This window comes from Podarcis vaucheri (assembly GCF_965113315.1).
Source record: "Podarcis vaucheri genome assembly, chromosome: 13".
NCBI classification, from domain to species: domain Eukaryota; kingdom Metazoa; phylum Chordata; class Lepidosauria; order Squamata; family Lacertidae; genus Podarcis; species Podarcis vaucheri.
Genome location: NC_138751.1, coordinates 18,358,348 through 18,385,828, shown reverse-complemented (window position 1 = coordinate 18,385,828; position 27,481 = coordinate 18,358,348). Strand labels below are relative to the sequence as shown.

At 45.1% G+C, this 27,481-nt stretch overlaps 1 protein-coding gene across 1 annotated transcript in view; it reads left to right on the top strand.

Moving 5' to 3' along the window:
* Positions 1-27,481, top strand: part of LOC309516679 (netrin-1-like) — a 40,966-nt gene that overhangs the window by 10,052 nt on the left and 3,433 nt on the right. The window contains exons 5-7 of the mRNA XM_082195450.1: positions 21,464-22,449; positions 23,833-24,021; positions 24,875-25,024. Coding sequence (XP_082051576.1) covers positions 21,519-22,449; positions 23,833-24,021; positions 24,875-25,024 — 1,270 coding nt within the window. The 5' untranslated portion in view covers positions 21,464-21,518. The remainder of the gene's footprint in view (positions 1-21,463; positions 22,450-23,832; positions 24,022-24,874; positions 25,025-27,481) is intronic.

Sequence of the window (27,481 nt, the reverse complement as noted above, 5' to 3'; positions counted from 1 at the left end):
TAGACCCACTGAAATTAATAAACATGGCCAAGTTAGGTCCATCCATTTCAGTGGGTCTCCCTTCAGTGAAACCTGATTGGATACTGGCCTATATTAACATTATAATCACTAATAATTTGACCCGTTGCTCAGTTAGTGAATTTTGAAATATTACTGCCAATAATATTTTATACAACTAGAAATTTGTATAAAATATAGAAGTATTTTATACAACTGGCAAACCCTTGGGAAATGAGGTGCTCTCCTTGAACGTGGTCCAAGGCCTTGACAGTACTTACGTACAGGCACTTCTCAGAATTAGTCACAGGTGCAACACTTCACTAGAACGGGCCTTCCATTATTTAGAGGAACAAATCAGCATGCAATAGCAGCAGAGATTGCCAGCCAAAGGCAGAGATTGAAGAGCTACAAAACCCGAAACGTAGCCAGAGAGTCTGGGAAGAGGGGGTGGGGGGGGAAACCCATTTGAAACATTCCGACTGTTCTCTGTGCTACCGGGATCTTTCGATCATCAATCATTTCTATTACCGCGGAAATGTAACACTGAAAATAATTGCATTATAACAACAATACAGAACTCTCTCAATCACAATATTTATTGTTCAGTGGAGAGAGAGGTTCTGTATCTTGCTGCACTGAAGGAGTCTAAGGCGGCTGAAATCCTACACGCTCTTACTAGAGCAGAGAGTTAGGGTGCTTCCAGATTACCTGTTTTGTAGAGCGTTTGTCCTGATGTGTTTGCAGGGAAATTAGACGTCGTTGGCTATTTAATGAGCACCCACTCTTATCTCCTTGGCAGGCAGCTCAACGGCCTTTGCATTAAAGCAAGTGTCATCCCACACTTTCCAACCCATTTTTCCCATCCGAAAGTCCAGTCTTTTGGAGGAGTGTTTATTCTTTTCCCCCAACAAGCAGCATCAATCAGCTTGGATTGCGCATCCTGAATTTGCCAGTTATGCAATTGAAGTCTCTACCCCAAAATAAAGATAGTCTGGAATAAGAAGGTGGGTGTCCACTGGTGTGGGATTGTTGCTGCTTATGCATGCAATTTTTGTGCAGCCTTCCATCTACACAACATTGTGTGTTGCTTCCAACAAAGTTTTACTCAGAGCAGAGGGAGAAATCCAACTCAGTTCACATTTAAAGATGAACAGTAGTGGAGCCATCTTTTTAGGAAAAAACCAAACATAGTTGGAGTACAGCGTTTTTATGTTTTTTAAATGGTGCAGTGTGTTCTGTTTACCTTTGGGGCTCATACAGACTTCATTTTGTGTTGCATTTCTTGGCACAGGTTTTTGCTTTAAAGCGCTATGTCCGAGCAATTTTCTTTTTGTCCTGGTGCTTTCCCCGTGAAAACTTGCTCTTTACCACTGAAAACCCAAACTGATGTTTGTTCCGATTAAATGTCAAAGAGCAGGAATTCGCAGGCAAAACTCTGAGGCAAAAAAGGTGCTCAGACATGGCACTTTAAGGCATGGATCTCTGCCTAGAAAGTACTGCAAAAGGTGAGCCCTTGGTGGGTTTTTTAATGTGTCGTTTTAGCAATGCTTCCTCCCCATTTTCAGACCTTTTGTTTTTCAGTTGGAAATTGATTAACGGAAAAATCTTACTTATGCTTTACTGAAAGTAAATTCTTTTGTTGCCCGTGAAGTTAGTTATGTAGTGATGAGGGGGGAATCTGTCAGTTTCAGTTTCTCTGAACTTCTCGTTTTCCTAGTCTTCAGTTCACAGGACTTCATTATCACTTCCTCTGGCTCTAATACAGAATCCATATTTTACAGTGCAACCCTATACAGTGGTACCTCGGCTTACATACGCTTCAGGTTACATACGCTTCAGGTTACAGACTCTGCTAACCCAGAAATAGTGCTTCAGGTTAAGAACTTTGCTTCAGGATGAGAACAGAAATTGTGTTCCGGCGGCACAGCAGCAGCAGGAGGCCCCATTAGATAAAGTGGTGCTTCAGGTTAAGAACAATTTCAGGTTATATACGGACCTCCGGAACGAATTAAGTACTTAACCCGAGATACCACTGTACAGATAGATGTATGTTCCTATGAGTTCAATAGGGCTTACTCTCAAGTAGATAGGAGTAGATAGGCATTATATTGCAGCCTAGGTTACCTTTGAAATCATTATTGACAGAGTAACATCTTCATTTCTTGGTTAGTAAAAAAAAATCCCCCCCCTCTTCAACCTGGACCCCAAACAGCAAGAAAAGGGCACAGTGATTTATTTTTGAGATGTTACACACATCAAAGGTTTTCACACTGTCCCTTTCCTGAAATACATCTGCCACAACGTCTGCCACTTGGCATTTCTAAATCTTGAACATGTTCTCAAGCCAAGCTGTGGTTTTCCACAAATCTGCTTAGTCAAAGGTTCAAAGATAAAAAGAAAAAGAGCAGAATGAGAACAGATGCCCCTGTGCCTCCCCCAAATCTCTCTTTTTTGCCTTGGATGAATTAACCTAAAATTGTAGCTGCCCCGGTGCTTCTCTGCTCATGATACAATTTCTTCTTCCTTGGTGACCACCACGAGTAAGATGGTCTTCCATGAACAGAGTCCTAACAGTGAGTCCGTAAGTGACTGTGGAGGCCAATTTTGGTTCCACATGTCCTTCCACAATGGGGACATAGGTTTCCGGATGGGAGTTGATCATGATGAGGGTTTGCCAAGCGTGCCTTCCTCTTCACACCTTTCTCCCTTTCGTCCTGAGTTCGAGCGTCTTCAAAGTCCATGACATCTTTGGTAAAGGCTGTTCTCCAGCTGGAGCGCTCGCAGGCCAGTGTTTCCAAGTTGTCTGTGTTTATACTACATTTTTAAAGGTTTGCCTTGGGGGAGTCTTTAAACCCTTTTTGTTGACCACTAGCATTCCGCTTTCCATTTTTAATTATGCCAATAAGGAGCCCCGTTTCAGCCCCATACGTGCACTGAATTCCCATGGTTATGACATGTTTAGTCCAAAAGGGAGTTTACACGTGTAGAATTGAATCCCAACTTGGGGGAAATGTGGAATATAAATACATCAAACAATCAAACAATCAAACAAACAAACATTCCCTCATTTCTGACAGGAGACACTTGATTTAGAATGCTTCTATTTTCCCCAAAGTTCAGACTTTTTGCAATGAGGAAAGTAATAGGGGAAGCGTGGGTGACCCTTGCTTTGACACAAGAACATCTAACTGTGCCTTTATGCTAACGTCTGAAGTGTTGAGGATTATATTTCAGCATTATCTGAGGAAGTGGATTCTGGTTCATGAAAACTTTTGCCATAATAAATCTGTTCACCACAAGGCTCTTTGTTGTTTTTACTGCAACAGACTGAACGTGGCTACTCTTCCAGAAAACAATTTTATTGTTTTGGGGGAGGTTCACACTGGACTAGCCGCAATCCTCTTTTTAATAAAATACTTTGTTCATTTAGAGTAGCAGCTGCAATATGATCTGAATATAATGCAAATGCAAGCCTTTATTGAGAGATGCACTCTGCAGGGAGACTCATACTCTGGGAATGACGGAGAAACGTTTTGTAATTCAGGAAAGTCAAGTAAAGTGCAGATATTCCAATCTAAAGCATGTTGCAATTCAGAAACTCCATGGGATAGCTGCAGACTCTTGTCTGCGGTCCACACTGTTTAAAGAATCAGACATGCTTGGAAGAGACTCTGATTAAGTTGATCATTTAATCAGTGTCTAAGGGAGTTACTTGTTCCAGTCTGAGGCCGGTGGTGGTTCTAATTAGAACTGGGCAAATAAATTCTGTAAATGAATCAAACATCTGGCGGCTACTACTAGCAGGGCATAACTAAGGTAGGGGCATAGAATCTGTCAGTTTTGGGTTCTCCCGGTTCCTCATTTCCCCCATCTTTAATTCAGTTTTCTACATTTCCACATCAGTTTGTGATTTATATATTTTTTACAAATCCCTCAAGAAAATTCATCAGCACCCAAGTGCAAATTTCTCCTGGCATACACATGTTTGTATGCAGTTTTGCCTATTGTATACATTTTCCAAAGCAACTTCCCCTAATACAGTCATACTTTGGTTTTTGAACAGCTCAGTTCTCATACGTTTTGGCTCCCAAATACCGCAAACCCGGAAGAGACTGTTCTGGTTTGCGAACTATTTTTGGAAGCCGAACATCCGATGGGGCTTCTGCAGCTTTTGATTGGCTGCAGGAGCTTCCCGCAGCCAACCAGAAGCCGTGCTTTGGTTGCCGAACGTTTTGGAAGTCAAATGAACTTCCAGAACGCATTCTGTTCGACTTCCAAGGTATGACTGTACAGTGGTACCTCGGGTTAAATACTTAATTCATTCCGGAGGTCCGTACTTAACCTGAAGCTGTTCTTAACCTGAAGCACCACTTTAGCTAATGGGGCCTCCTGCTGCCGCCGCGCGATTTCTGTTCCCATCCTGAAGCAAAGTTCTTAACCTGAAGCACTATTTCTGGGTTAGCGGAGTCTGTAACCTGAAGCGTATGTAACCTGAAGCGTATGTAACCCAAGGTACCACTGTATATGCATTTCTGTCCATGTTACTTGGCTGGAGAACCCCATTGCAACATTCAGAAACGGGTGAATTTGAAAGAATGGCTGTCTTTCAGTTCTCAATCTGGTTTGGAAAGTGAGAATTAGGTAGGTTTACCTATAAACGCAAACTGAATCGAATTTCTTTCCCACTCCTACTGGTGCCATTTTATCACATTCCCCACCTCTCCAGGGTTGCAAGAATCAAGTAATTTACCAACCTATTAGGTTTTTAAAATAAAAATCTCAGGACTGGAACTGGTTATTTTGTTAAAGAAACAAGCTATTTTGACTCAGGTGGATTCAAGAATGCTGCAACTGTATCCTGCATTTCAGATCCTGCTCTGAGCAGTTGGGGGGGGGGGCGTTTCAACTTGATGGCCTCCAATGAACCTTCCAACTATGATTCTGGCAAGTATCCACGCCATACATTTAAAACACCCTCCCAAAGAATTCTGGGAGCTGTAGCTTACAGAACTGCTATTTCAAGTACCCTCAACCAGTGGCGTAGCGTGGGTTGTCAGCACCCGGGGCAAGGCAAGTAATTTGCGCCCCCTAACCCGTGGATTTGCGCCCCCTAACCCTAACCCCCAGATGTTGCGCCCGGTGTGGCCGGCCCCCACTGCACCCCCCACGCTACGCCACTGACCTCAACAAACTACAGTTCCCAGGATTCTTTGAAGGAGAGGCGTATGCTTTAAAGGTGCTTTACATTTATTTTACTTTTAACAATTTCAAAAGATTTACATGCCGCTTGGTTGTAATAAAACCTCAAGGCGGTTTACGAAAAGTATAAAATAATCACATTATTGGTTAAAAGCTGCTTCAGGTTGAGCGCTTTCGGGTTACACTCCGTGGCGACCTGGAAGTAACGGAACGCGTTACTTCCGGGTTTCGCTGCTTCCACATGCACAGACGGTCAAAATGATGTCACGCGCATGCGCAGAAGTGGGCTCCGGAACGGATCCCGTTCATATCCAGAGGTTCCACTGTATAGTGTATATACACCTACAGTCATGCCTTGGATCCCAAACAAGTCGGCTCCTGAACAATCAAAACCCAGAAGTGAGTGTTCCAGTTTTTGAACATTCTTTTGGAAGCCAAATGTCCGACGGGGCTTCTGCAGCCAATCAGAAGCCACTCTTTGGTTTCCAAATGCTTTGGAAGTCAAATGGGCTTCCATCCAGAACAGAATCTGTTCGACTTCCAAGGTACAACTGTACAAACATTATACAGGCCTGCCTAAACAACAGTGTTTTTAGCCGGTGCTGAAAAGAGTTAAGTGAAGGTGTCTGCCTGGTATCAGCAAGCAGGGAGATCCTCAGGGTGGGTGCCTCCACACTGAAAGACCAACTTCTTACAAATGCTGAATGAATACACCTGTAACAGAGCAAGTTCCACAGAATAAGTGGGCCTATGAAGGGTGGCTGTGACCAAGGCCAGAGTGGGGCTGCTTTAGGATGACCCCGATTTGTTTTGCATCAACTGTTTTATTAAGCATTCTTTATGATTTATTTGCAGAGAGGTTAGCAGACATTGCGTCAAGCAATTGTTCTTCCGCATCTCTCCATCACTTATCACAACTGATCTGTTTCGCGGGGGGGGGGGGGACCAGGTTTGTTGCCCAAGAGACCAAGGCAACTTAAACCACACGACCTGTGTGGTGTGTCTGTCTTCTGGAAGAAGGTACAGGGTTAGAAAGACTAGGACTAGCTGCCTGAGAAACAGTTTCTATCCAAATATGACTTTGATTTTAAATGCAGTGTAAGGTAGTTTTTATGGGAGTATATTGTATTTAATTATTGGGGTGTAAGAGTTTTTAGGGGGCTAACCAGGCTGGGATAGCTGGGATAGCAGGCTTGTTGGTTTCTGAATGTCTGGTGTAGATTTTTTTCAATTTCGTTGTTTTGTATGGGACAATGACAATAAAGATTAGCGTAGCGTATCGTATCGTACAGTATCGTATCGTATCGTGTGATTCCTGCCTGAAAATAGTGACAGTCTTGGAAGCACCCTAGATTCCCAAATCTGGTGGGTGGGGGGAAGACCGCTGCACGGTAGCTCCTAAAATGACTAGAAGGCAATGAAAGTATTTATACCAGCATAGTGGGGAACTGGGGAGGGGGGGCGGAGAGGTGAGGCTTTTAATATGGGGGGGCGGCGGCCCAGCCTGTGGTCAGTTAGTTCCAGGTTAGGGGCTGGATATCCAATGGCTGGAAAATTGCCATTCTCCCCAATTGAGGTATTACTTGACCCTGTCGAGAGCGGGGGCTTGTTTCCTGCAACACTTGGCCCCTCCTGGGTTTAATTTGGCGTAGCAGCAGAAGGAGATGAAACGGAGATACGCCGGTGGGAGCCAAGAACCATATATCCTCAAACAAGGTGAGTTCACGCCAAAAATGCTGACATCATGGAAAAGGATGTCACACGAGAGCCGAAGCCTTGGGAGAAAGCAGGAGAGGGGAAGAAGCTGGCCTTCTGGCCAACAGGAAGCCCTGCTGCTTGCCGTTTGCTTAAGTAAAGACACATGACAAAATAATGTATCCACCTAATCCTGGAAAAACCACAAACGCTTTTATTTTGCTCTTCTGGGAGGGGCGGGGTGAACTGGTAGCATGGAAGCCTCAGAAAGAGCAAGGGAGGGTGGCCAAAATTGGGGATTCTCCATATCTCCCCCCTGGAAAAACATCCAAAGAAGGCAAGGGGCTGTGAATGGTTACTGAGAGCTGGTGTCATTTGATGGACAGTGTGTTGGGCTTGACCTCCAGAGACTTACTAGACAGCTTTGAGCAAGTGGCTCTCAGTCTCCAGCTGCCTTGTTCTCCAAAACTGCAATTCCAGGCTGACTACTTTTTCACACAGCATCCAGGCAAGCTCATTATCAGCCCAAATGAATTCTGGAGTTTTCTGTGTTGTCCTCCTATGTTTGCTCAACGTGGCAATTCCACAACCAGCCCTGTCTTGTCTGAACAAAGCAAGTGTCATTGAATTTATTATTATTATTATTTTAAATAACATATTTGATTGGTTTTTGCAAAGGCATGCATGACAAATGAATACATCAACATCTCACCCCCTCCCCTAACATTGAGGTTATTAAAAATGCCTTCACCTTTAATTAGACAGTTCCTGTTTGCAGATATAATCTGGTCGCTCATAATAGTCGTTTCCAGACAACCTGTTTATTGTGCATTCCTTCCTGATTATTTACACAAAATATTGGGGGTGGGATAGATTGCACCAGTTATTTATATTTGTTTGTGGGAAAGTTATATTTCATTGCATCAAGTAATTGTTACTCAACAGTTTGCGGTAAAATTTCCTCATCACTTTATTTGTTGCCAAAAACCCGGTGTAGGGGGAAGCAGAATTGTTTGCACGACAACTCCCAATCAACTTTAACTGCCTAACTTGAATTAGTTGGTATGTGAATGAAGCCTACATGAAAATATTAGTAGCCTGGAAGGAGCCATTGCGTCATCAGGAAACAATAAAATAGTCTGGACCTACAAGAAGGAAACATTTAATTAACAATTCCAAGGAGCTTTGCTGAATGGGAACATCATCGGAGGATCTTGGTCATGGGGAAGGCCATTTCTGGATAATATATATTATGTGTGGAACTTCTGTTCAGCTTCGGCTTCCAGATAATTGCAGAAATGCAGGGCCTTAGCAGTGCTAGAGGACCTCAGCAGCACATGGAAGCAACCCCAGTTGCCCTGTGGAAATAGCAATCTCCTAGCTCACATAGATGCTTTCAGGCTGATTGACCCAATAGAGGTTAAAGAAAGTTCTTTAGAATGATAATAGGAATCTGAGCACAAAATCTGAAAAGTGCTTCACAGGGAACCTGCAGAAGCTGTGTTTCTTTGCATTACAAATATGCAACATAGAGTGCTATTGTAAAGGTGGCGGTGATGAATAGATTGGCTTTAATAGAGTTGCACCAAAAAACACACACCAATGCCCACTGTGAGGTTTTCAGTACCGCTGAATAGAAATCTACAAGGAGATTGCCCAGGAAATACATTGAAATTCTTCTCTCTGAAGGAGGCATGCCAGGTTATTTGTATATCATATCAGCAGCTTTAAAGGTTCTTTCTCCCCACTTTGGGTTTAGCGGGAGGCAAGATATCAAGGTGGGGAGACAGGAGGTTTCATAGCAAATTTCATCAGAGTACTTGGATACCCTGAAGATTAACCTGGGGAGAAAGGAATTATGTTAAAACAACTTCCACGCCATACATGTCCCCCCCCCCGAAAAATCCTGAATGCTGTAGTTGGTTAAGGGTGCTGGGAATTGTAGCTCTGTGAAGGGTAATCTACAGTTCCCAGGATTCTTTGAGGGCAGCCAAGTGCTTTAAAATATATGGATGTGATTATTGTGGTGACTTTTAAAAAATCACTTCCCCTGTTTCAAGTGTTTGAAGTATGAGTTACCATTGCTTATGTCGCCAAAGAGGGAGGCAGCAGGAGGCTTATATGGAATCAGACTGCTGGTGCATTTAGCTTGGTTTGGGGCAGCCGGTGTGCAGGGGTGGACTTTGGTAATCTTTAGTAATATGGCGCCTTGGGTGAGGCCAGATTTGGCTCCCCCAAATGGATCTTCTCAGTTATGGATCCTCTCAATTTTGTGCCACCTCGGCTTGCTGCCCATTGCGGGTGAACCACCCACACTGCTCTAAATTTGGTGCATCTTCAGAGATGTAGAACTACAACTCCCATCAGCCCCAGCCAAAATGGCCAATGGTCAGGAGTGTTGGAAGCTGTAGTCAATGAACATTGGAAGGCACCATGATAGCAGCAAGGGCAAAATCAGACAGGGGGTCCTCCCCAGGCCTAGCTAGAGATGGAGAGGATTTAACTTCCAGAGACCTTCTGCAGGCAAGGTATGCGGTATCCAGATTTACATATAAGCTAAAACAAGCTATAGCTTAGGGCCCTACTCTCTTGGGCACCCCTCAAAAAATTAAAGGGGAAAAAGCTGGATGTACATTTCCAAAAATATAAGATAAAAAACCCAGATAAAATAAAACCCACACACAGCAACAGTATTTTGTATTGTGCAGGCTCCTATGATGTAAGTAATGGGCCCCGCCTGATAGCCTGCTCCCTAAAATATCCCTGCTTTACTCATTTCTATATATAGGGTGCCTACATTCTGCATGGCCTGGTTGCATGGCAACATGTGCAAATGGCTTTAGATACCTATTTGGTCCATAAATTACCATACAACATATATTCAACACAAAAGAACAGCAACAATTTGTCGTTAACAAAGGACAGCTGGACATATAAAGGGCCCCATTACCTTCAGTAGCTGAGGGCCTCATCAAACCTAAATCCGGCCCTGGGTATGCCCCCTCAGCCCTTCCCATGCAGTTTAAAAGGCCGGGAAAGTTTTGAGGGTGCTTCCCTTCCCGCAGACTTTTCTAAATGGCACCTCTGCTACCCTGGATCTATTTGTGAGCTGAAGCTGTCAGCCATCACACCCTGCATGCTTGGAGAAGGTGATGCAACAACATATGTGTAACGAATTAGTACAGAGCCAGGCCTGTGTACAAGAAGGGGTGGAGGAGGGGGGTGGCAGTCATGTGGATAGTTGGGGGGGGGAGCCGCTTTTAGCCATGATTTATGCTTCCCGTACCCCCTCCTGGGGTGGCAATGTCTCCAACCACCTGGCCTCTGGGATGCGAAAGAAGTGTCAAAGTGTAAAATCTAATAAACATGTGAGGGGCGGATCAGCCCCTCCAACTTGCACATCGTAGGGCTAGGAGAATTGAATTTCTTATTTCAGTATAACCCCCCACCCCAGCTTTATCTAAGTTTGCTTTAAAGGCTGTGCTGTTGATGTGTCAATCTCTAAAGCAGGATGGGTCCCAAAAACGCCCCGATTAATTTTTTGGCTGCGTTTACACAACTGCACTGGCTTAAAACATAGCAAGGTTGTGGTTTTTTTCTCAGTTCGAACTGGAGCTGGTTAATTATTTTAATAATATTTTTTATCATTTATACCACGCCCATTTGTCTGGGTTTCCCCAGCTACTCTGGGAGGCTTATACCATATCTGAAAACATCAAGCATTAAAAACTTCCTGATAGAGGGCTGCCTTTAGATGTCTTCTAAAAGTCGTGTAATTCTTTATCTCCTTGACATCTGAAGGGTGGGCATTCCACAGGGAAGGTGCCACTACCGAGAAGGCCCTCTGCCTGGTTTAGTGTGGGGAACACCTCAGAATGCAGTACTTCATAAGAAATTATTGGATAGATGTGGATTGTGGCTAAAGTTGTGTGATTTAGGGAAAGGAGATGGATAATTCCCTTTCTCCCCACATACAAGAAGATATGGGGTGAGGGCAGCAGCAGCAAAAGTAATTTTTATCTTGCACGGTGATAGAGTTTGAGCCATCTCTTACATCTTCCCCAAAACCCTTTGGGAAGGGCCTGTTTCTCCCAGTCTGTGGGCAGAAGTGCCCCACGCAGGGACTAAGATCTCTTTCACAGCCAGAACTTGAAAGGAAATTAATTCATTCCCAAGGAGGAAAAAAGAGAGCTATAGTGTAAGGGAGCATGAGATAAAGCAGCTTCAAATGCCAACGTCCCTTGAATCAACACTACTAACAGAAATAGATATCTGCTTGCTGGTGGTGGGATGGAGATCTTTTAAATGAGTTATTTTCTAAGAGAGAGAAATTATAGGGGTTCGTGTCAAACGAGGATCTGCCATGAAAATTACAAGTTGACCTTAGGGCAGTCACTCTCACTCTCTGTTGCAGATGAATCCCCCTCACAGGCTTGCTGTGATTATAAAATTGAGGAGTGTGCACGCATATATATATATATATATATATATATATATACACACACCCTGTATTTTTTGCTCTATAAGACTCACTTTTTCCCTCCTAAAAAGTAAGGGGAAATGTGTGTGCGTCTTATGGAGTGAATGCAGGATGTGCAGCTATCCCAGAAGCCAGAACAGCAAGAGGGACTGCTGCTTTCATTGTGTAGCGATCCCTCTTGCTATTCTGGCTTCTGAGATTCAGAATATTTTTTTTCTTGTTTTCCTCCTCCAAAACTAGGTGCATCTTGTGGTCTGGTGTGTCTTGTAGAGCGAAAAATACGGTATATATGCCTCCTTGAAGGAAAGTTGAACTATAAAGTTGGAGCCTTTCTAAAAGTGGTGCCCTCTCCCTTACCTGTTGTTTCAGGTTTGCATGAACTTTCATGGTTACAGAGTGTTGTGCAAATAGCGCTCTGTACATGCTCAGTGTCCCTTTCATCCTTATTATTGCACCATGTGTCTCCAGACTGAGCCTTTGCAAAAGAGTTTCATGTTTGGAGCACTACCTTTGAAAACAGCTTTGGGGGCTAAATTCTTGGGAGCGGTTGCTTGAATGACTGCCCTGGAGCAGCGCTCCGGCCTCTTGAGTTAAACCCAAACAAGGAAGGCTTTCAAAAATATATGTGCGCAGATCAGCTTTTATCTGGGTGGTTTCCAGGAGATGCCAGAAATGCTCCTTTGGTTGCTGGTTGCATTTGTATTGAGCCCAGACAGGCTGCACCCGTTTGGTTGTGTGAATTGAGTTGTGTGAATTGGGCTTCAGCAGATATCAGATAGTACCTAATGCTTCCCGTTCCCTCATCCCACAGAAATTTGAGTTCCCTTGTTTTTCAGAAACTTGGGGGGTTAGTTGGCAACGCTGCACCCTCCCACCCCTCCCTAAAACAACAGCTTTTCTTTTGTGTTTGACAAATGATTTATTGACGTTCCAGATGTTTTCAAAACCCCTTTTTTCCAATTTGTCAAAATAGCCTTTGCTACTGGAAGGAGCAGGGTGCAGGAGAAGGAGCTGTTATAATAATAATAATAATAATAATAATAATAATAATAATAATAATAATAGAAATAATAAATTGGTTCCTCCCCTCTCTTTAGTTACTGTGTCAGTTTTCCAACCATAATGATAGAGCCGCCAGCATCTGCCCACACCCCAGACTCGGCTTTTAAGTGTTTTTTTCCCCTTCCCTGCCCCTCCATGGCAGGTGTGAAGACAGAATGGTTGTCAGTGGGGATGTTTAGAGTTTCAGAGAGGGGCGTAAAATCGAATTTGGGACGTTTCGCCCTTTGCAGTGGAAAGGGGGAGGGGTGGCTTTTATGCGGAGCATTTGAAGCATGCAAAAAAGAAGAGAACAGCAGTTGTACTGGTCGAGACTAATGGAGAATACCTGTGATTCATTCCTTTAAAAAGAGGGGGAATTATTCCAGTAGCAGCAGCAGCAGCAGCAGCAGCACACAACACAGCTTGAAAACCACATTCCCTGACACACACACCCCAGCCAAAGAGTGGAAGCAGGTTGTGTTTCCTGCCAGGCAACGGAAATGCCCTCTGCACATGCTCAGAGTATTTCGCCTCTGGTTTTCTTTCTTTCTTTCTTTCTTTCTTTCTTTCTTTCTTTCTTTCTTCTCCTCCTGCTTCCATTTAGCTTGCGAGCACCGGGGGGGGGGGCAGTGATTGCTTTTTCATGTCGTTTGCTGGTTGGAGTGTTGGGTTAGGTCCCAGGACACCAGAATGTAAAAATCCCCATTCAGTCATGAAGCTCAAAGGGGGACTTTGGGCCAGTTGGTGTCTCTCGGCCTAACATACCTTGTTAGGATGAAATAGGGAGCAGAACCAGGTGCACCACCTTGAGCTCAAGGCAAGGCCTGCATGATGCTACAAAACTGCCGAACTGAGTGGGTCTCCGGGGCTAGTCAGTGCCTGTCTGGGAAACGCCATCTTAAGTTCCCTCATGGAAGAGGAGCAAGGCAGAAAAGGAACAAATGAGAAATTGTTCAATACAAAGTGAATCAGCTCCTGCCGGCCACTGTTTCATGGCCATTAAACTAGTAGAGGAAGATCATCTCTGTGTCCCTTTGCTGGGAGACGTGCATTGTAAGGTCTTGTTGTATGTGCTGTGCAGGAAGGAGGGCGAGCCGCACTCGGGGCTGATGAGAAGCAAATAACTGATTGATTCGATTTACTATATTCCTGTGCTGCTTTTCATTCACACGACTCGCAAAGCGGTTCGTAAACAATAAATAACAATGACAGAATAGAACATCACAACACAAATTGTGTTCAATAATGAACAAATCATCAGTAAAGCAATTAAAATTTATATAAAAAAGAAACTATTAACGGAGCAACTAAAAAAACAAGCTAAGCAGCACACTTCTACTTTTTTTGGTGTATCTTATACAGCTCTCTCATCACAAGCACCAACTAGCGATGCCAGTTGGAACTGCGATTATTTTTCAACTCAGACCTCACATATTACATTTACACTTTGGGGCTTCTTGGTGGTGGCTCTCCGCTTGTGAAAGTATTTTTGATTGAGATGCTTCTGTCGGTTTTTTTAGCATGTAAAGACTTGTCCATTTGCTCAGGCATTTGCAGAGCATCAAGAGCATTTACTGACTGAGAATATGGCAGCTTTTGTAATCTTGTGTTTCTTGCCACTGCTCTAATTGTGATGTGGGTTAATAGTTTTGATTGCTTTTAGCTGACTTTGTATCCTTGTGTATTGTCACCTATGTGCTGTATGCTACTGGAATCTATTAGGGACCAAGAAATCTGCCTTGTACTGAATCAGGCTGCGTCCAGACAACCCGTTTATCGAGCATTGATCCTGATTTTTATTTTATTTTTTTGCAAGGAGATTAGATGGCATTGGCTATTTAATGAGCATTCATCCTGATTTCTTTGTAAGGAAGTTAGATGAAGTTACATTGTTACTCTGTCGTGGATGCTTTAGCTGGGATTGAACCTGTGACTATTTGCATACAAAGTACAAATGCAACCACACTGAGCCACAGCCATGATGAAAGTTGAGCTGTAGATATGCCAAATAAATAAATAAATAAAATTCGGCTGGATGACTGCCGAGTGCTTGCTTTTAAATGTGACTAAATACGGTTTGATTATATTCGTATTTAATCCAGTTAAATCACTGCAGACGGATTAGGTGTTATTTATGTTCTGGCTGTTCTGAATATCTCTCTCTGTGTGTCTTTCTCACACACAGAGACAAACACACACACTGGTGTACTTTAGGGTCCCCTTGTCACCCCATTTCTGGTTAGAGCCTGGTCATCCAATTTCAGGAGAGTTATTGCAGAGCAGACTCCTACTCATTACTCTCTTGGGGTTTTGCTTTTTTTAAAAAAAATCCACGTGGATGGCTAGTTCCAACACATGTCAGACCTCTAGACCTCCATGGGAGAAATTACAAAAGCAATCCTTGCAGAAGAGGGGAAGATTATGGGGATGGGGGTCCAACCGTGCCTGGGAACAAGGAACTGCCTGCCCGTCAGTGAGAAGGAGCCACACACACTGCAGGAGACAGGAGAGACCTCCCTGGTGGCTGAGGAATGCTCCGCAATCAAAGCCCCCCAGGCAATTAGTGATTAGTGTGTGTGAGGGGGGAGAAATCAGAGACAAGACAGAGGCATCACTTTCCTCTCTTCCAAGGATTATCCCGTATCAAGGGAGAAGAAACAGGAGATCAGGCTTCTAGGGTCGCCAGACCTCCATCAGCGCCTCAGCCCATCCCATAATTGACTGTCTCACTTGAGTCTCAAACCTTATTCAGGACTGTCATAAAATAAAATAAAAACACACCCCAAAGCAGTCAATCACAGATTTCACAGTTTGTGGCTTATAGTGTCTTCTCTAATCCCCACACACTGTGTGTTTTTACAAAAATGACACACTAAAAGTGCATTTAGTATCTCCTAAAGGCGTTTGGTTAGACGAGGATAACCGTGTTCTTCCAGGGGTCCAGTTTGGGAATCTGGAAAGTTCATTAACTCTGGATTTTGGCCAGGTATTGCCCATCAAATGACCTGTTAGATATTGCTCTAGTTTAGGATTTGTGATTTTTGCCTTACAGTCTTGCTCTTTCCGGATTCCATCCTAGCTCTGTTCCAGCCCTCCAGACCATCATCCTGACCTGCCAAGTTTTGCCCTGGCTCCTGCTGGCTCCACTCCCTAACCCAGTGTTTCCCAAACGTTTTTGGGCAACGGCACACCTGTTTACCGGAAAAAAATCTCGCGGCACACCACCATTAAAGCCCCGCCCCGTGACGTCAGCACGCAGCGTCACGCCGGGAGGGACGCACAAAATGAACGTTTTTTTCCCTTCCCCTTGCCGGGGTGGGAGGAGGCAGCAGAGCGAGGGACTGAGGGACGGCGGCAGCTGAGGCGGCGGCGGCTGTTGTGGTGGTGGCGGCGATAGCGGGCGGAGGAGGAGCCGTCGCCGGGAGTTGCTGCTGCTGCTGTTGCTGCTGCTGCCCGGACATGCCGGCCTCCTCCTCCTCCGCTGTCTCGCGCTCCTCCCTTTTGCGCGCGCTGCCCCGCCGCTCGGCACCACCACCGCGGAGCTGCCCCCGGCTCGACGCGGATCCTCGCCGCCGCCGCCTCTCGCCGCCCGACTCGCCCGCCTCCCTCCCACGGCACACCAGCCGGTGTCTCACGGCACACTAGTGTGCCGCGGAACACCGGTTGGGAAACACTGCCCTAACCAATCAGCTTCTGCCTTTGTTCCGGGGGGGGGGGGGGGACATGTGTCCTACTATTTGGCCTCCTGTTTGAAAGGTTGAAGAACCCCCAGAAAGGCGAGCAGGAGGGGTCTTGAAGTTTCCCATTAACAGTTAGCAGCACCAGGGCAGCAAACTGAGAAGGCACAGAGGTCACTAGGTCACAATCTCTCTCACTATGCTGTATTTTATTTCTATTTAAATAATGCCTGTTATTTCTAACTTTGCATCTGTACCCATGCAAATTTTGTGCAAACCTGTCAACTCTTGGGGTGGGTACATTTTCTCATTTTTTGGCTATGCATTCAATGGTAACCCTGCCAGCTTCCTACAAGCCCTGCCCTCTGACCAGCCAGCTGTTGCCCTGATTCATCCTCTGACCTCTCCTGCAGGTTGTTTCCAGCTGACATGGTTATATGGTCAGCATCTCTAAATTAAAAAGTTGGCAGCTTCTTTTTGCATGTACGAATGGCTGCAAAATGCGGTATAAGGTAAAGGTAAAGGTACCACTGCCCGTACGGGCCAGTCGTGTCCGACTCTAGGGTTGTGCGCCCATCTCACTTAAGAGGCCGGGGGGCCAGCGCTGTCCGGAGACACTTCCGGGTCACGTGGCCAGCGTGATGAAGCTGCTCTGATGAGCCAGCACCAGCCCAGCACACGGAAACACCGTTTACCTTCCCGCTATAAAGCGGTACCTATTTATCTACTTGCACTTAGGGGTGCTTTCAAACTGCTAGATGGGCAGGAGCTGGGACCGAAAGACGGGAGCTCACCCCGCTGCGGGGATTCGGACCACCGACCATACGATCAGCAAGTCGTAGGCACTGAGGTTTTAACCACAGCGCCACCCGCGTCCCCAAAATGCGGTATGGACACATGTAAAGAAGAGATCTCCTTTACAAATCATATGAGTGAAACCTTGGCTCGTTTTCCCGTAGGAGCAGATGTGCTCTGCCTGGAAAGCATTATTAGTCTTCCCTTGGCCTGGATTGCCAGGAATGGGGAACCTGTGGCCCTCCAAGATGTTGTTTGGACTCCAGCACCCATCATCAGGCCCAGCCAGCATGGTTAATGGTCAGGAATGGTGGAAGATGTAGTCCAACAACACCTGGAGGGCCGTACTGAGCAAGTTAGGAAGCACTAGATAGAGTTACAATGATATCATCTGTGAGTTAGGTGTGGGTGGATCTGGAACCCCTAAGATATATCTTCACTGGGTCTTTGGGTACAAGTTATAATGTCACAGCTGGAGATTTAAGTATTGGCAGTGATATGTGGATGGTGCATGTCAAAACTTGTAGAATGAATGTGTTTTGTGTGTTGCTTGCCTTTATTTATTTTTTAAACACACACACACACACACACACACACACACACACACGATGACAAATAATGAACAATGACAGCCAGACAGAATCTGGTTCACATTAAATCAACAATAGGATTGCCAACTTTTCTTTTTTTAAAGTAATGTTTATTAAAAGTTTAAAAATTACAAAAAGAAGAAAAAGAGCTAAACAAAGCAAAGCAATACAATACAATACATAAAAAACAAAAAAGAAAAAAATACAATAAAACCAGAAAGAAACAAAACAAAAACATTTAAAAACACATCCAACCTTTCCATGTCTTTACCTTTCATATACTTGTTTCATCGACCTCCTCACACCTCCCTTTTTTGTATTCTAGTTCAATTAACTATTTCAGCAAATCCTTTCCATCTTTCTCAATTTTCGTTCTAAAATTTAACTTAAAACACCCTAACCTTAAATTTTCCACTTTGGTCCATTAACAATCTATTTTTACTTAATTCTTTATAACATTTCTGCTAAAGCCATATAACTTCGTTCCAGCATCCTTCTAACATTCATTAATTTTACAATATTTCTGTAAATATACTTTACATTTTTTCCAATCTTCTTCCACCGACTCTTCTCCCTGGTCTCGGATTCTACCAGTCATTTCCGCCAGTTCCATGTAGTCCATCAGCTTCATCTGCCATTCTTCCCCGGTGGGTAGATTTTGTGCCTTCCAGTGCTTTGCGATAATTATTCTTGCTGCTGTTGTGGCATACATGAAAAAAGTTCTATCCTTCTTTGGCACCAATTGGCCGACCATGCCCAGGAGAAAGGCCTCTGGTTTCTTCAGAAAGGTATATTTAAATACCTTTTTCATTTCATTATAGATCATCTCCCAGAATGCCTTAATCTTTGGGCATGTCCACCAAAGATGAAAGAATGTACCTTCAGTTTCATTACATTTCCAACATTTATTATCGGGCAAATGGTAAATTTTTGCAAGCTTGACTGGTGTTATGTACCACCTGTAAATCATTTTCATTAAATTCTCTTTTAAGGCACTACATGCCGTAAACTTCATACCAGTGGTCCATAACTGTTCCCAGTCCGCCATCATAAAATTATGTCCAACATCTTGTGCCCATTTAATCATAGCAGATTTCACCGTTTCATCTTGAGTATTCCATTTCAACAGCAAGTTATAGGACTGCCAACTTTTCAACCAGTGGCCATAGCTCTGCCTTTTAACACCTGATGGATTCACAGCCATTACAGGGCATAATGTTTCTCCATGTTGCGAACACAAAAATCTGGGGTTACGCCTATCTGAGCGTCGCTACCCTGCAACTGCCTCTGGAGCACCGACTTCTTTCAGCATGTTCACTGCTAAATATATGAATAAGTCTTGAATATAACCAGGCACATCCATGCTGTGGTTTGGACTTTATACTTGTTGCCTCAAGCTTGAATCATTCTCTGTTTGATACACCATCGAAAAAATCCCCTACTTTGGGAAATTCTCTGAAGTCACATTAGTTGGTGTTACCTTGTATATATTGTATGCCAGTAAATTGAAGATACAATTTAGTAGCTATATAAAGTGTTGTAATCAAATTATTAGCCTGTTGTGTTGTTTTTAGGTTGCCATAAGAATAAGCCAGGCAGCATTTCCTTCTGGTTATTTGGCAACCCTAAGGATCAATAAGGAACACAGAGAAAATTGAATATCTCACCTATCCTAACCCACAGATGAGGACTCCTCGATCCCTAGGTTTGATTGTTGCTAAGAGAAGCCTGCTGCTGCCCCATAGAGCGGGGACAAACTTTTCTCCATTTCCTCTGACCCTCCATACTTTTTTTCTGCCCTGAAGTGCAATAGTTGTGGCCTCCTTGGGGAACTAACATGTTTACGCAACCCCCAGCTGTGCTGGCACGCAGGGAAAATTGAGAATTTTGGCTTATCATAATCCCGCAAATTAGCACTCCTTGAGCAGTCATTTATTTTTGGACGCACACCGCTCTCAAGTTATACCCTCCTCTCTCTCTACACCCACACCCACACACTAATAACCAGATGCAACCCCTCATTGCTTATTACCTCCTCCCTTTATTTCTCTCCCCCACCCCCAGCCCTTGGGACCGGGTTAATTCCCATTCGTGCCTCTACTGTGAAAAGGGGGTTTAAAGCTAGTTTCTCATGCTCATTAAATTCTCATCTATTTGGCTCTTTGGGCCTAGTTTCTAGATTGAAGCGGGTCGTTGAGATATGTGTGTGTGTGAATTATTGTTCCATGAATGATCACAGAGTAAAGAACAGGTGCAGTGACAACTTGCAGGGTGTGTGTGTGTGTGTGCACACACAAATTCACCTCCCTACTAGTGATTACCAAGGAGTGGCCACCCGCAGGGGCATCCTATTTTGGGGCTTCTACAAATACCCTGTTTATTTAGCAGTATCATACCGCTTTAAGCAGTCCTGGCTTCCCCCACAGAATTGTGGGAAGTTTGTTAAGGGGGCTGAAGAGTTCTCAGGAGACCACAGATCCCCCTCACAGAGCTACAATTGACAGAGTAGTTTAACAGTCCTCTTCGCAGGGAATTCTGGGAACCGTAGCTCCATGGGTCACATTTTCCCAGTGGCAAAATATTGTACTTTGAACACTAGGAAAATGTGGCATTTTGCAAGAGGAGTGAGATTGGGGGGGGGGCTTTAGATTGCATGCAGCAGAATAACAGCCTCACATTTATTGCGTTTTACATATAGTGGTCCTTAAGAGGATGAGAGAGAGAAAAAGTGGGGAAAGGATGGAATTGGGCCCCTGTGGGCATCCTTTTCATGGTGAATTTGCGCTCATGATGGTATCAGGTGGTCATACACAATCCCACTTTCAAAACTGTTTGCACCTGCATACGTTTTGGGGCTGACATACTGTTCTGTTTCCAATCCATGCATGTCCCATAGCTTCCTGCTGAAATCCTGCAGCTAATTATACCAGAAATGTTCCAGTCATTCCTGCCTCTGGCTTTTGTTGTGGTATTGTGCATGGGCTTAGCCGGGGGGAGCAGCTACCCCCCAATCAATAAAAACCAATAAAATACATAGCAAACTGAGGTTCTGCCCCCTCCAACAAAAGGCCTGCCCCCCACAAAAATCCTGGCTACGCCCATGCTATAGAGTACCCTCCCCCAGATGGCAATGGCATGATAACTTCGGGGGAGCATCACTGCACAACTAATAAAGCAGAAAGATGTGTGGATGGTCCAGGATGAATACACCACTATTACTGCATCAGGGACATGTTGCAGAATATACCCTCAAAAAGGCACCAGTCTAGGAAAGCTCTACGCTGTTGGAGAAATAGTGGGGGTAAACTAGACAGAATGGGGAGAGATGGTTGTTACTGCAGATATTAATATCTCGTGGCGTGAAGCAACTGGATGCATGAAAACTGACTCCTTTTGCTATAATACATTGTCTATATCCGTAAGTTTGATTCAAGCTTTAAGTGCAGAACTTTCTTCAAAACAGAACAAAAACATTAAAGATACATCCAAATAATTCCATACAATATCTTGTGCATGTTCGGCACAGGCTCAGCATCTTATAAGAAACAAAAGATAATTCTAAATCGACCTAGAAACAAATTTCTCTCTCCTTTTAGCCTCCATTTTGCCTGGAGCGGCATTCACATTCTGGAGAGGCTCATTTTCATATCCTTACTCCCACAGAGCCTGAGAACAAAGACTACAGCCACCACTCCTCCAAAATGGTGAATTTGCAGTTCAATAGCTTCCCATGTGATCTAAAGTTAAACACCTTGTCAGAGCTAGCACAGAACAATAACAGTTAATTATCAACCCATCTAGGAGCTCAGAAAGCTTAATATAACTCCTGGGAAATCCCTAGGTCAAAGCCTTCAGCAATACACATTCAGGTATTCTCCATTTCTGTGTGAATTAAGCAATTATACATAACAATTGTAACCTTTTCTTCTTCCCTGATTGTCAACAGCAGTCCAACTACAACCATTATCTCCCTCCTTCTTTTCCAGGTGATGTATAGTTAGCTTTCGACACTTGGCTCATTCCCCTCCTGCCCCCCTAGAGATGCTTCACTTCCCATGGGGCTTTGCAGTTTTCCTCCCATTCCTCCTGGGCCTGGCGTCAGACCCTCGCGATCCCTGCTACGATGCCAACCATCACCCGCACTACTGCCTCCCTGAACTCTCCGAAGTGGCCTCAGGGCGCCTGGTGGAAGCATCCAGCACGTGCGGGAACCCTCCTGGACGACTGTGCGCCTTCCGAGACTCCGCCAACCCAGCCTCAAAATTCTGCCAGCGCTGCAAAGAAAACGCCCACTTGCCAGAGTTCCTCACCGACGCCGAGGGCAGCGCCACTTGCTGGTGGTCCCAGCCGGCGGCTAACGCCACACTGACTTTGGCTCTAGGGCGCCGGGTGGAAGTTCTCTACATGGCTCTGCGGTTCTGCTCCCCGCGGCCAGAATCCCTCGCAATTTACAAGTCGATGGACTACGGCCGCACCTGGGTGCCCTTCCAGTTCTTCTCCACCCACTGCCGGCGGCGTTACCATTTGCCGCCAACCACCGCCATCCCAAAGGCCATGGAGCACGAGGCGGCTTGTGTCGAAGCCCAAACGGCCCCCAAGCCTCTGACTGGGGGGCTGGTGGCCTTTATGCCCCTGGCAGGCCGTCCCTCTGCCAGGATGTTTGAGTACAGCCCCGTGCTCCAGGACTGGGTCACAGCCACCGACCTCCGCGTGTCGTTCGACCGCATGCACCCAACACGGACGCTGGGGTTGCGGAGGAAGGAGGCGTCCTACGGAGTGGCCGAGCTGCAGGTTGGGGCCCGGTGCAAATGCAACGGACACGCCTCGCGGTGCGCAGCCGGCCGGGACGGAGGGGCGCCCCAGTGCGAGTGCCGCCACAACACTGCCGGGCTGGAGTGCGACACCTGCAAAGCCTTCTACTGGGACAGGCCCTGGCAGCGGGCAACCCCCAAAGACGCGCATGAGTGTGTGGGTGAGGCAGAGGGAGAGGCTGAGCGTGCAAGGCCGAGAGTTACTGTGTGTCCACAGCTGGGCTGGGCTGCTCATTTAGAGCTCATCCACATTTCCTTTCGTGACACATTTCTAGGCACAAGTCCGGGTTTTCCTGGTCCGTGTCTGAGTGGGTTTCCTCTCCAGAGCTGTGGCTTAACAATCAATCCCTCTTCACAGGGAACTCTGGGAATTGTAGTCCTGTGAGGCCAGTAGGGGTCTCTGAACAGCCCTTAAGCAACTACAGCTCCCATAATTCTTTGGGGGTAGCCATGGCTGTGGCATCACAGCATTTTAAATTTATGGTGTGATTGTGGCCCAAGTTTCCTTGGGCCCCCTCTTCCAAGATTTAGCTTTGTGTATTAGATTGTAGCCCTGCTCACATTCTTACAACCACGTTTAACAGCCCTGAGGGCTTTTGCAGCACAATTCCATGTATCACAGAACTGTAGAGTTGGATTTGACCACAAGGATCACTCCAGAGAGGGACAATTTAATTTTTAAGGGGGGCTGTTTGAGAATGAGTTATTAACAGTTAATGGCCTTTTAGGCTTCCTCCACATGAATAGGAGTTCACTTTTTGAATAATAACAATTATGTCACAGGGAGGGGGGCATCAGGATTTTAGAGATGCTTAGGTGGGGCATGGCCAAAAAAAATTTGGGAACCTCTGATTTCTAGTCCAATCCCCAGCGATGAAAGGATCCTTTTGGCCAATGTGGGGCTGCAAGCCATGACCCCGTGTCTCATGCTCTACCAACTGGGCAGAGATTGGGAATCTCAGGCCAGGGGAGCCAGATGTGGCCCTCCAGGCCTCTCTATCTGGCCCTTGGGGCTTTCTCCAGGCCACACCCACTCCCTAAGCACATATCCCACTTGCCCTGCTTTCCACCCCTCCTAGGGTGTTTTTGCCTGGCTAGAATGTGTCCTTGCTTCTTGCTTTCCTGGATGAAAGGAAGGCAGAGGTATGCGAGCGTGTGAAGAAACAAGCCACTGTACAAAAGAAAACATTTGTTGCTCCACCCACTTTTGCTTCTAACCCCGCCCACCACTGATTTGTGGCCCCTGGGTGGTTGCCTAGAAGAGAATGAACAAAGATGAACAAGTTTCTCCACCCTGGTTTTGAGTATTGGACCATTATCACTGGTACAGGCAAACACTAATGTAATCCAGGGTCTCGGACAAAGGCTACTGGCAGGGCCGGCCTTTGTTCAAGGAGAAATTGGGGACTGGGGCATGCGTCTACAGAGGTGAGGGGCTCCAGGGGTGCAGGGGGTGATGGGGGTTCTTGGGTGGGGACGAGATTTCCACAGGGTTGGGAGGGGGCAGCTGGCAGAGCTGACAGACCCCCTTCCTGCATCCTCAGCTTGCGACTGCCACCTCCACTCCCACCGTTGCCGGTTCAGCATGGAGCTCTTTGAACTCTCGGGGCGCCGAAGCGGTGGGATCTGCTTGAACTGCCGCCACCACACAGCAGGGCGCCACTGCCAGTACTGCCTGCCAGGCTTCAAGCGTGACTTCAGCAGGCCCATGGTGAGCAGCAAGGCCTGTAAAGGTGAGTAGGGTTTGTAGGGGCAACACACCAGTGGAGCCCGAAAACAGCAGACAAATGAAGGGGACGTACCAGGGTGGGCTTAGCCCTGTCAATGTCCAAAAAGCCACAAGGGAAATAAGAGAAAGTGAGGGGACAGCCTCCTGACAGCCTGGATTTATTTGTCCCTCTCACGCTGCCCGGAATTCTGGAAAAAATTGTATCTGTGTAAGGTTTCAGGGAATTTTGATCTCCTGCTCCCCTAAAATGGCCACACTTCGAATTAGGGAGAAGCACTGAGAGTTAGGCTGCTACTAGATGGGTGTTTATGGTGGAATAAATGCTGTGCGTGCACATACTTTTTTTTTTAATGTTGACATCATCAAAGCACCAGCCCACATTATTTTCCATATTTAATCTGGATTTCACCATCGGAAATCCATTAAGTAAGTCCTTCAGCTAGCTTCTATGTAAGTTGATGTGACCTTCATGGCTTCTTGGGAAATGTAGTTTTATGAGAGTCCTCAGACTTCTCAGAGATCCTTGCAGCTTTCTCATTCTTGGCTGGAGAATGTTGTGATATTTACAGTGGTAGCATAGGCGTGTCTGAATCCTTTCGATTTTGGAATCTACAACTTGAGACTTACAACCTTTACCTAAGTTGTGTGTGGCAGGAGGGGTGGTGGAGAGGAGAGAGAGTGTTAACAGGCCCTCCAAGTGGGGCACAGCAGTGAGAAAGTCCACACAGCGTTGGAGTAACTAACAATGGCACGTTCTCAGAAGACCGTGCTGGGAGAGGGAGGGGCAGACCAGTTTCAGAGAAGCTCGCAGCATTCTAAGCCACTAACATCCTCTCCCCCTTTTGTTTCCCCTCCAGCCTGCCAGTGTCATCCCATTGGCGCGGTTGGCACCATTTGCAACCAGACCACAGGGCAGTGCCAGTGCAAGAATGGAGTCACCGGCCTGACCTGCAACCGCTGTGCTCCAGGTTTCCAGCAAAGCCGAAGCGCCCATGCCCCCTGCATGCGTAAGTGCGGCCATTTTTCTTGAATCCTGCTTAGAACCAGCGGTTCATGACGGTTTAGTCAAATAGGCTATGACACCCATCTGAGCCGCTACTTAATTCCTGGAGGTCAGCAACCTCCATTTCTGGATGTTCAGAACTGAGTACTGATGCTTGCGTACCCAAAATGGTATCACCCGTGCTGAACAGAGTGGTTTCAGCAGCCTTTTGCAGAAGTGCAATATGAAGCACGGGGAGGGGGGGAGGCTAACAGAGACACACACCCCACAAAACACCCCAATGGGGACTGGGCACGCTCAGTAGCCACAGAATGCTGACTGAGGCTGTGTACGTACAATATTACAGTTTACTCCAGCTCCAGTGCACACCCACAGCTAGCGTCTGAAGCCAAGTACACATAACGTTAGCCACAATCCATATGTGCCTTGTAGCTTCTTGAGAAACATCACTGTTGATGCATTTTCCTCAAACCAGCTGCCATCTGGTTTGAAAACGTAAGCCACAGTTGAGCTGAGGTGTGTACGTCAAAGATAGCTATTGCACATGTGCAGATGACATCTTCGTTGGAGTTGCGGTGGGGGGGGGCTGTGGCAGGCATGGGGAAACAAAGCAGGGAACAAGCCATCAGATGAAGACATCCTCTCCCCCTCGCTGGTGTGTACAGCAAATTTTTAAAAGAAAGTCTTGAAAGACAGTGAGAGGGGCTTGGCATCGTGTGCATTTCAAGCTGCTAATGTGGACATAGCCTGATGATTGGGGGGAAATGACAATAAATCCTGTTGGGAGGGAAAAAGTAGAATGGGGTATCCTATGGGGGGGATGGCAGACTGGCTGGAAAACGGAATAGGAGCACTTGACACTTCTGTAGCATAGACTATCTCTTGGGGCCCTTTATTTTCTACCCAGTGTCTGGCTGTGGGCACCTGCATATGGTTTTCAGTACAATAAAAACAGAAAGTCTTAAAAACAAAACACCCTCAAAAACAAAAACAATAATGTTCCACTCTCGGTAACAAAATACAACTTCCAAAAGATTGAGTTAAAGTAAAGCACTCAATTGTACGTTATATACTCAGTTTGTAGGTTGTACAAACATAAAGATAAACTTTAAATATTCCATAAAGTAAAATATACACTACAGGCAAATATTAAGAATGCAGTCCAATAATCTGCTTATGGGACAAATGCCTGTTAAATGTAAGTGCTCCTTAAAGGAATCATCCAGGCACATTCAACATAAAATCCTCTTCAGTGACCAGACATTTGTAATCTAGCACAATAATATCTTTAAAGAATAGTGGTTAGTGCTGTACCTCGGCTGCGGTGGAGGGTGGGGGAAGGCTTAAACATATGGACACATCCCAAGACATTCTCTTATCATAAAGACTTCAGAACTGGAGTATATATGAAACTTCTCCAGTGCAAGGTATTTAAATCCTGCACAGGAAATGAAAATATAAATTCTTGGAATTAAAATAAAGTATGCACGCTATAAGGGGTGCATCCTTAATATTTGTCTGCTGTATATATTTCACCTTATGGAATATTAAGAATTTGTTTTTATGTTAGCATAACCTACAACTGAGAATGTTTTACCTTAACTGGGTCTTTTTGAAGTTTTGAAAACTCAATAAAGTTGCTGCCGCCACCTCACTGCTGTATTCTGTTCAATATGGTACCAAGGCAATATCCTTTTCTATATTAAAAGTTTCATAAGCTAGCCCTATCTTTCCCCTGATCCCAGTGTAGTAATATATCAGCGACTATATTTTTCAGTGGTTGCCCATTTGTGGGATGCTGTCTCCAGGGAACCATGACTCGCACTGTCATTGTCAATTTTTAGGATCCAGAGTAAGACATTTTTATTTACCCAAGCTTTGGGTGGTTAAATTAGCCTCTATTGCACGGCTCATCTTTTCGGGGGTGAGGTAGGACTTGTCTTCCTTATGGCATTGCTGGGTGAGTATTTTAGGAATTTTGTGCCATGTGTTATTTTCTTCAATTTGGCTTTTAATTGATTTTCTCTGTTTGTATTTTATGTTGCTGTAATGTTGCTTTGATATATTTTGTTGTTGTTGTTGAATAAAGAGCCTAATGCAATAAGGCCTCATCAGCACTATCTATATCTATCTTTCTTTCTATCTATCTATCTATCTATCTATCTATCTATCTAACATCTATCTATCTATCTATCTATCTATCTATCTATCTGTCTGTCTATCTATCTGTCTATCTATCTATCTACCTATCTATCATCTATCTATCTATTTATCATCTATCTATCTATCTATCATCTATATCATCTATCTATCATCTATCTATCTATCTATCTATCTATCTATCTATCTATCTATCATCTATCTATCATCTATCTCAGTATCATACCATTTTAAACAGTCATGGCTTCCCCCAAACAATCTTGGAAAGTGTAGTTTGTTAAGGATGCTGAGTTTTAAAGAG